At 48.2% G+C, this 10,203-nt stretch overlaps 1 protein-coding gene across 3 annotated transcripts in view; it reads left to right on the top strand.

Moving 5' to 3' along the window:
* The first annotated feature begins 917 nt into the window (after nt 1–917).
* CUNH1orf198 (chromosome unknown C1orf198 homolog) overlaps nt 918–10,203 on the top strand; it is a 30,139-nt gene continuing 20,853 nt past the window's right edge. The window contains exon 1 of one of the 3 annotated variants that reach the window (XM_012459858.2): nt 918–1,259. In XM_012459858.2, coding sequence (XP_012315281.1) covers nt 927–1,259 — 333 coding nt within the window. In that variant the 5' untranslated portion in view covers nt 918–926. Of the gene's footprint in view, nt 1,260–1,588; nt 1,609–5,863; nt 5,889–10,203 lie in introns of those variants that run through there. The other 2 variants (XM_064383581.1, XM_064383582.1) reach the window with 2 other exon arrangements.

Below are 10,203 nucleotides of genomic sequence, written 5' to 3'. Positions count from 1 at the left end.
TTGCAAATATCGAACTGCCAAGAGTTCCTGTAATTTCTGAGATTCCATAATATGTCTTGCCCTTTCATCTGCAGCACGAGACGAAGTAAAGGCCGAGGGGCTGGTTTGGGGAAAACCTCTTCATGGGCAGTGGCGCACCGGCCCCACACCGGTCAGTCCTGGCGTTCTGAGCTCCTGGGGTTGGGAAAAGGCACTTGGGCCACTGGGTACTTCAAGCACCCTCAGGGCCGGCGGGAGCTGACTTTCCTTGAGCACCTGACGCCCCGCACCGGTCCAGCCTCCCGGGTCGCCCTCCGGCCTCCGGGTTGCCCTGCGCCCCCGGCTATCTGCAGCTCACCGCGCCAGGCCCCGGGCTCAGCGTCCCGAAGAGGCTCAGAGAAAGCAGAGAAGGTGGCTGGCCCGGGAAAGGGACAGGAGGAAAGGAGTAAAAACAGAAGCCAGGCAGTCAGCGGCTCGGCCCGAAATGCCGGGGCTTTCTTAAGCTCACTGGAGGTTGAAAAAAGTTTCCTTTGTCAAGCAGTGGCCACGTGGCGCTATGGCGGTCACTACCGGGAATGAACCACGGCCAGCCTCTCAGAGCGCCGGGCGCGGGCTCGGGGACGCGCCGGCCCCCACCTGAGCCGGCCAAGGGGAGCCCGAAACCTGCGGGCACCGCGGGAATCCACCATGGAGGCGCAAAGCGGGACCGGTCGGGGTCTGCGACGGAGTCGCAAGGAGTAGGGCGCGGAGGGAGGAGCTCCCGGGGAGGCAGCCGCGGACGGCGGAGGTCCCGGGGCTTGGGGAGCTGGGTTGGCTGGGAGACCCGGGTCCGCGGCGGTGCAGGGCGGGGTTCCCGGAGGGGGCGGGGCTCCCGGGGGGCGTGTCTCCGGGCGGAGCGGGGGCGGGCACAGCGCGGGGCGGGGCGGGGAGTGGCGGGCAGGCCGGGCATGGCGTCCATGGCGGCGGCGATCGCGGCCTCGCGCTCGGTGGTCATGAGCGGGAACCGGCCTCTGGACGACCGGGAGCGAAAGCGCTTCACCTACTTCTCGTCGCTGAGTCCTATGGCCAGGAAGATCATGCAGGACAAGGAGAAGATCCGCGAGAAGTACGGGCCCGAGTGGGCGCGGCTGCCGCCCGCGCAGCAGGACGAGATCATCGACCGGTGCCTGGTGGGGCGGCGCGCCCTGGAGCCCCGAGACCCCGGGGACTCGGAGGAGCTCGCACGCTTCCCCGGCCTGCGCGGCCCCACGGGCCAGAAGGTGGTGCGCTTCGGGGACGAGGTAGGTGCGGGCCTGGCTGCCGACCCTCTTCCCCGCCTCGCGCCCCGAGGCGCCCTTGCCTGGGGGGCACCAGCCGGCGTGTGCCCCCTCCTCCCCAGTTGGTAGGGGCTGGAAAGAAAAAAGGAATGGGAGGGGAGTCCCAGAACCGAAGGTCAGGGGATGGGGGCTCCGCGGGGGGAGTTGGTTAAGAAACCTCCATCTAGATCTGCTCCGCCGGCTCGCACGGACTCCAGAGACGTCTCCCCGAGCTGCTCTTAAGCGAGGCTGACCAAAGTGGAAACAACAAGCAATTTTAAACCAGACAAGCCCGGGTTTTAATCCAGCTCCGCCACTTACCACCTGTATGGCCGTGAGTGAATTAACTTCTTAGATCCTCAGTTTCCACTGTGTAAAACAGGAATAATAACGCCCACCCCGTGCCAGCCCGTGAAGGCACTCAGCATATGATATATATTAATATGAATACTTGTGATGAGATGTATGGGGAAAGTAAAATTGCCAAGCCAGGTAACAAGAAAGAAGAGATGTCTTCCAAGATAAGGAGGGAAACCCATCCATCACCCTAAGATGCTTTCCGGGTGAGCACAACACCCAGGGTATGTTTTAGGGGTGAACATGGTGACCCTGTTTTCCACCAAAACACTAAGGGATGATTAGTTTAAATGCACTCCAGCAAGTCTTGGCTACGTAACAGGGCATGTTTAGGTCTCAGATCGAAACACTGTCTAGACTTTGTGAAGGTAGCAATGCTGAATCTGTTCCAGAGAAAGCTCAGGGATGACCCACACTTAGTCACAAAGGCCTGACTCTTCTGTGGGGTTCAGAAACTTAGTCTTCTTTTTCTTAGAAATGTGTTTAACCAAAGCCTGTTTGGTGCCATTACAATTTGCACTGTGGCTGTTTGGCCTTTAAAGTCAACTTTTGCCGTGAGGGGCAAAGTCAAACAGAGCAAAAGTATGAGAATGAAATCGCTCGCTGTTGAGGCTGTTTCTTAGGCTAGAGGGAGGAGAAGCTGGGAGAATTTTTTTCCCCGAGAAAGTTGTGGATTGTGGATGGAATTCAAGTTAAGGAGGTTTAGATGAGATTTTCAGGCTTGGGTGTGCTGAGACATTTATTAATACAAAGTGTTCGTGGTTGTAAACCCACTTAAATGCGAGGGAAAAGTGAAATGACTGGAGGGTGCTGCCAACGCTACTTTGTTCTGATGGAAACGAAAGGAAATTCTCTACTGGACTTCAAATTCTGATGGCTTTGCCAGAAAAAACAAGGGTGTGGTAAACTGGGGAGGGGAAAATATAGGTTTTAAAATGTATTCCTAGAGCTGAAACATTTTCAGTGGGAAAATATGCGTATTTATAAAGACGTGTGTAGTTGCGCTCAGATTTGGGGGATGAAAAAGCAGGCAGCACTCCTTTGGAAGAGTCACGAATAAATATGAGAGGAAGTAAACTTCTAAGTACTTACAAATGTTGGAGAGTGACTGTCATTTTCCCTTAGCTTGGTGTCTGGCTAAGAATATCTACACGCCTACTCATGATCAAAAAGCCCGTGTCATCGAAGAGCCCAGTATTACTGACGAGGAAGAATGTGGCCAAGTTAATTTTTTGTTCTCATGCCTTATCTGGTGCTAGACTGAGCTGTTTCTTAATTTGTAAACTCAATGTGATTTAAAAGCAAGTGGAACTGAGCTATGCTGTGGTGCCTGCATGTCCTTTCAGGAGCAACTCAGGAGAATTGAATCTCAGCTTTGCAAAACCAGCTGAGAGCATGTTCCGAAATGCCTCTGACCAACCTCAGCTCAGACGGAGGAGGGAGAGATAGACTCTGAATTTTAAGAGAGGTACACAGGAACGTGGCCGGGGTACGTTTTTGCCTGCAGTGGCTGTGTAGGTTAATAGCAGTAGGGAATTTAAATTCCCCTAGACTGGGCCAGAGGTTGGCACCAAAGTGGAGTCAGTGGTCCCATTGTTGTCCCCAGGAGATCATTCATGGAGGTAGGCCAGCTCCTGGGCACAGGGATGATGGATAAGGACAGGGTAGGCTGCTGAACAGGGTTCCCCCTGAATGGGTGGCCCCAAGTTTGTCCTAAAGGACTGTAAACTAGATAGAGTGGGCCCTCTGTCCCTTGCCACTTGATCAGTCTTCTGATGTGGTCCTGGGGCCTCCACAGCCCTTTTTGCTACCCTGAAGGACACTGCCTATTTCTTTGAACAGTACCCTCTGCCCCATTGCCAGTAATGTTTTTCTATCTCACATAGCAACATTTTAAGTCAGAGCATGCAAATATAGCCTCCAAATGCAGTGACCATCTTCTAGACATTTTTATGTATTTCAGGAACAAATAGAAATTGATTGTATGTGCTGATCACAGATCTTGGTGGTTCTGAATGTGGTCAGGGGCTCGGTTCACTCACTGAAGTTGTCTGTGCATCTGACAGGTGTGGCATCTGTGTGTGTTTTCATCCTCATCCTCTGGGCTGAGGCCCAGATGGCCCCTTGCCTTGAGGACTGAACCTAGTTCTCCTCAGGGAAGGAGGTTGCTGCCTGTGAGTACTGAAGCCGTAAAGGGACCTGTCAGTCTTTAGGTTCTTGCTTCCTTGAGAATCAACTGAGCAAATAATTCTCAAGGCCTGTTATATCAGAGGCAAGGCATTCTAGCTTGGGGTATGTAGTCATCCCATAATCTTTACCAACCCCTTTAAAAATCCCCCTGGTGAACGTATGATCTCAGTAAAAAGGCACAGAAGTATAGCTTCAACCTAGGCCCCAGTCCCTTCCACAGCCACTCGACCCCCTTTTGTGGAGAATCTGGAGCTGCTGCTGGAAGAACATTTCTCAACCAGCAAAAGGAGAGGAGCCCGCAGAGCCCTAAGACCTGGATTCTCCTCCTGGCCATGAAGGCAGCCAGGTGCCGCCCCTCTGAAGGGGTAGTTTGCCCCTCTGTGAAGTCTGGCGACAGAACCAATGGCTCACAAAGTTTCTTTCAAGCTTGCTGGAGCAGGCACAGACACTGGGGACGTGCACTTTGGGTCCACTATTTTGGTGAGAACATTAAGGCATGTTTGCAAATGGATGCTTTTGACAGTCTTTCACGTGTGCTGCTTGATTGCCTCGTTCTTCCTCCAGCAGTAGGGTTTCAGGAATAGTTTTCTTTGGGAGGGGAAAGGTTTTCATTTTAGAACGTCTGCTTCTGCTGTTTCCTGTTACCCAAAAGGAGAAACCCCACATACCTCAGAATTGTTAGAAATGTGTTGCTCCCTGCTCCTGCCCCTAATCTCCTTGTCACTGATCTAGCAAGATCTGAATACATGGTGAGAGTTACAGGGTTCCACGTTCAGGTTCCACGTTCTGTGTGACATTCTTGGCTCCAGATGGGCCCTAAGCAGATGACTGGGGAATTTGGGGCAGCTGGGGCATCTTGTTCGCGTGGCCCTATGTGCCTCATCCACCTCTCCATAAGGTGGAGCTGGGCAGGAAGAGTGTTTCCATATCTCTGATCGAGGTTTCACATGTTGTAGAACGTGGATTTTTAGAGACCCTGGAGCCAGACAGCTCTGTTCCCTCTTCAACAGCTTGGCATGATCCACTGCCGTGTGCCCCCAGCGCCTTCATCTCTGCCCCTCCTACAGGAACCTGGGGACTTGCTGTATGCTCTCTTACTCTCCTCGGCCACAGCTTCCTTTTCTGAAACTGTTTTTGCCTCCCTATATCTGCTGCATTGCCTGTGGCCTCTTAGTCTTAGGCTAAAGGACTCCACAGGTGCTGCAGGCATGGGAACCTATGTTTAGCAAACTGCTGAGCTGCTGCACCCGCTCTGTATCTTCAGGGCTATCTGCAAAAAGGCCTGTCTGCAAACAGAGGGTTCTGTGTACTGGCCAGCCTAGAGGTTTGCCTTCTGAAATAAACTAATTTATTATAAAAGTTTTTACCTGTACATTATTTTTAAAAGTTTCAAACCATACAGCATTATGAAACAGCTGGTGGAATCAGACCATTCAGAACTTTCCTTCAGCTTTACATCTTTGTTAGATTTGAGTTTGGTTGGCTGTGTGGCCTCTCAGTGCAGGACCAGTGACACGTGAGGGCTTCTCATCCCCTTTACCTTTAGCAGATTGGCTTTTTCTTTTTGTAATCTGACATAAAATATAAAAGAAAAAAAAAGAAAATTAGTGAGTTGCTTTCTCAGCATTTTGGACCCATTTTTTAAGTAAGGAGGAATGTTTGAATTCTGATTTCCACCTTCTGCCTGGCGTATCCATGGATGTTTTAGAAAGGATGGCAGGGTTTTCTGAGTCCTTCTACCTGGGGCCCTGGGTAAGAGTTGAGATGACCCTGCTTCAAATCCAGTTCCACGGGCTGAGAGGAGAGGGTGGCCGGGCCTGTTCTATGAGCTTCCCTTTCACGTTGTGGGTTCTCTGCCCTGAGTAGCTCCTGGCCTGGTGCCCGGGGAGCTAAGGCGGCAGCTTAGGCCTCTCCTCCCCGGGTGTCTCTGCCTACTGGCTCCTGTGGGAGGGTGGCCCAGTGACAGCCAGGGAACAGGTTTAGCAAAGAAATGAAGTGACTTGGCACTGTCATGCAGGGAGGGAGGTCAAGAAGCATGGCGACAGATGTGGAGTCATCTTTTAATTGGTAAGAGTCACTTTTACACTCTAAGCAAGGGATTCCCATAGTCCTGGAGAAAATCTCTATTTCTTCTTTTTCGGAAGGAAGGAAGGAAGGAAGGAAGGAAGGAAGGAAGGAAGGAAGGAAGGAAGGTGAGACCTATCTGTTTAGACTTTATGTCGTATTTTGCTCATTTCTTTAGAATTTCCTCCACCTACTCTGTATCCTGTTCCCATTACCACACTCGTGCTGAGTTTTTGTTTGGCCGTGATCTGTGGAGGCCTGAGTTTCTGAATTTGTATTCATGGTGAAAAACATGCCCAGTGGTTAAATCAGGACTGTTTTTCTGTCTTTGGAACGGCAGTATTGTATTTCCAGTTATGGAAACCCCCTTATCTCAGCAGAGTTAAAAATATTACAAGTCAAAGGGAAAAGCATCCATTCCATAAATATGTAAACAATACTTCCTAAAAATAAGCAGTTGGTAAAAAAAGAACATATTTTAATCATTCTTCCTTACTCTCCTCTTTTTAAATAGACTTAATCTTTTAGAGCAGTTTTAGATTCACAGCAAAATTGGGCAGAAAGTACAAAGCTCTCCTTACCTCTCTGGCTCCCCCACGGTCAGCATTCATGCCGCAGTGGTGCGTTTGTGACAACTGATGAACATACATTGACACATTGTTATCACCCAAAGTCCATAGCGTAGGGTTCACTCTTGGGTTGTACACTGTATGGACCTTGACAGCTGTGTAATGACACGAACCCACCACTGTCATATCTCACAGAGGAGTTTCACTGCCCTGAACATCCTCTGCGTTCCACTTATTCATCCTTCCCTCCCTCCAACCCCTGGCAACCAATGATATTTTAACTCTCTCCATGGTTTTGCCTTTTCCAGAATGTAATATGGTTGGATTCATACTGTATGCAGCTTTTTGAGATTGGCCTCTTTCACTGAGTGATACTCATTTAAGGTACTTCCATGTCTTTGTATGGCTTGGTAGCTCATTTCTTTTTCTTGCTAAATAATGTTCCATTGTCTGGATATATCGCAGTTTACTTATCCAATAACTGAAACAAATCTTGGTGCTTCAGGTTTTGACAATTATGAGTAAAGCTGCTATAAACATCTGTGTCTAGGTTTTTTTGTGTGGACCTAAGTTTTCAGTTCATCTGGGTAAATACCAAGGAGTGTGATTACCTCCTATATTGCCTATAATATATTTATTTATAGAGAAATAAATATAGAAATAACTATAGTAGAAGCACTGTTGAATTTGTGCATGAAGCTGCGGATGGCAGGCTCTCAGTTGGCCAACATGTCCAGGGTGCTGTCATTACAGTGACAGCAGTGTTGTCACTCAGTAATTAAGCCTGATAGTTGATCCACAGGACAGGCTCTGGCATCTCTGAGGTAGTGATGGGCACCACAGAGCTCACCGGGAACAATGTGCTCCACCCCGGATGGGCCAAGATGCCCAGGTCACCTGGCATCACTACAGGGTGACACACTCTGCAACCTATGGGGCTTTCTGTCCTGCTCACATGCTCTGCTGTCTAAGCTTTATTTCTCTAGTTTATAGCCTTTCTCAGTTTACAATTTTTACCTTCAAGCCAAGATGCCACAGTTATCAACTAGAAACTCTCCTCATTGATGGACTTCAGGAAGATGATGACCATTTCTGGTGTCAGTAGGCACTTTGCCAGGTTCCAGAGTCCTGACACTATTTTAGAATCACCCCGGAGAGCCCCTCACTCCCCGTGCAGCTGTTTTTTCTGGAATAGCTTGTGGAGGCCCTAATGGAGCCCTATGCCGGACAGCGCCCTCTGCAAGCGCTATCCGTCCACACACCAGAAACACTTGTAGAATGTGATGAAGATCAAGTTGTTTGTTATGGTTGTAGCCTGTGGTGTGCTGGTAAATGTTTAACAGCCAGCTCTAGGGGAATGAGGCGAACTAGCCCTGACTTCTAGCATTTGCCAATTGCCGTGACCAGATACCCCACCATAGCCAGTTGCACGCTCTCGGCGTGACTCGTGGAATGCACAGCTGGGCACCGCGCTATGTGGTATTTCCACCTTGCACGTACAATGGATGCAAATAACCTCAAGAGCATGCATAATAGTAACTATATTGAAATGATGAGTTTCGAGTGTTTCTTATCTTTTTGTTTTGGGGACACACTTTTAAAAAAATTTTCAGGTTTTAGAGTAGTTTCAGGTTCCAGCAGAATTGAACAGAAAGTACAGAGAGTCCCACACAGACCTTTCCCAAAATGTACACACAGATGTGCACATGCACACGGCCTTCTCCCCCGTCAACATCCTAAACCAGAGTGGGACACTGATTACAATCAATGAACCTGCATTGTTTTCATCCTTGTCACCCAAAGTCTCTGGTTTACACTGGGGGTCGCTCTTTGAGGTGTACACCTTGATGGTATCATACAGAGGGAGCCACTGCCTTGACAAAAATCCCGCACCACCTCCTCATGCCTCCCGCCCCCAGGCTCCAGCAGCCACTGATCTTTTTACTGTCTACGTAGTTTTGCCTTTTCCAGAATATCCTATCGCTGGAATCATACAATATGTAGCCTTTGTAGATTGGCTTCTCCCACTTAATGATATTCATTTGAGGTTTCTCCATGTCTTTCCATGACTTTTTATTGTGGTAAAATACATACAACATACAATTTACCATTTTAATCACTTTTCTGTGTATAGTCCGTGGCATTTAGTACAGTCACAATGTTTACAATCATCATCACTATCCATTTCCAGAACTTGTTATTATTGAAGTGAAACTATATCCTTTAAACAATCAAACTCTGTATATGTTAAACAATAACTCCCCGTTTCCCAGCCTCTGTCCCTGGTAACCTCTATTCTACTTCCTGTCTCTGATTTTGCCTACTCTAGGTACCTTATATAAGTGGAATCGTATGATTTTTGTCCTTGTGTCTGGCTTATTTCACTAAGCATAATGTCTTCAAGGTTCATCCATGTTGAAGCATGTATCAGAATTTCCTTCCTTTCTAAGACTGAATAATATTCCATTGTATGGAAAGAACACATTTTGTTTATGCATTCATCTGTCAATGGATACCTGGTTGCTTTCATCTTTTGGCTATTGTGAATAGCACAGCTATAAACATTGGGGTATGAGGATCTCTGAGCCCCTGCTTCCAGTTCTTTTAGATGTATACCTACGAACGAAATTGCTGGAATTATATGTGTAATTTTTTGAGGAACTGCCGACCCGTTTTGTATAATGGCTGCACCATCTTACATTCCCAGCAGTAGTGCACAAGGGTTCCAGTGCCTCCACATCCTCACCAACACTTCCTATTTTCTGTTTTTTGATAGTAGCCAGACTTATGGATGTGAAGCGTATTACCTTTATTTTTAATATAATGGATTTAATCATATGTTTCTATAATTTACCTTCTTAATCATGGCAGTTAAACTAAATGTTTAACAACAGCTTCAAGAAAGTACTCAAAATTTTATAATCAACTCTTGTTAGTTGGTGCAAGCATGATCCAACACACCTCTGGTTGCAGCCTCCAAAAATAAATGCCTAGGAACCACAGAGATCTTAAGCCCTCCAGTATCCATTTTTTATCAACAAGTAAGGAAGTAAACCCTGCAGATACCATGCAAACATATATTCCAGTACTATGGGCAAAAAATATATGTTCTTTTTTTTTTTTAAGATTCTGTTTCATTTAGGATTTAGGAGGTACACACTGAATTGGATGAACGTTTCCCAGAGAAGAGCAAGTGCTCAAGGTCCCTGGAATGTTAGAGGAAAAGGTTGTTTGTATGTGTGTCTATCCCGGAGTACTTGGAGCCGCGTGGGGACTGGCCTCTGATAACTACCGAGTGCTCTGTTTCTGGTGGCTTTCTGTAGCTTCCCCTCTGCTTCTTGGCTTTCTCCTCTGGAATTTGGTGACCCGAGGCATCTTTCTGTGCTGTACTCCAAAGAAGCCATTGTTTCTGGAGAGATTCAGTGTTGCCTTTGGTATGGTTACCTCTTACGGAATTCGAGGATAACTCCTGGCCAACGTGAAGCCTACTGTCTTGTCAGGTGGCCTAAGTAACAGATGTGTTTTGGCACTTAGATGATTTCAGATCCTAGGTGCCAGAGAGCGGGGTGGGAGAGCCTTCCAAGCAATCCTAGAAAAAGCACATGGGATTGGTCCGAAAGCATGTGCCTGGCCTCATTCTGGTTGCCTGCTGGTCACCATGGGAGTAGAAGAAAGGATAGCACTGTCTGCGTGTGAGTGGGTGCCGCCACTTTACAATTCTGATGCCATTTGCATCCAACAGCCTAGGG

Source organism: Aotus nancymaae, unplaced genomic scaffold (assembly GCF_030222135.1).
Source record: "Aotus nancymaae isolate 86718 unplaced genomic scaffold, 86718_ANA_hifiasm-v0.15.2.pri h1tg000032l_0, whole genome shotgun sequence".
NCBI classification, from domain to species: Eukaryota; Metazoa; Chordata; class Mammalia; order Primates; family Aotidae; genus Aotus; species Aotus nancymaae.
Note: the sequence above shows the minus strand (reverse complement) of the source record. Positions and strands in the feature narration are given on the sequence as shown.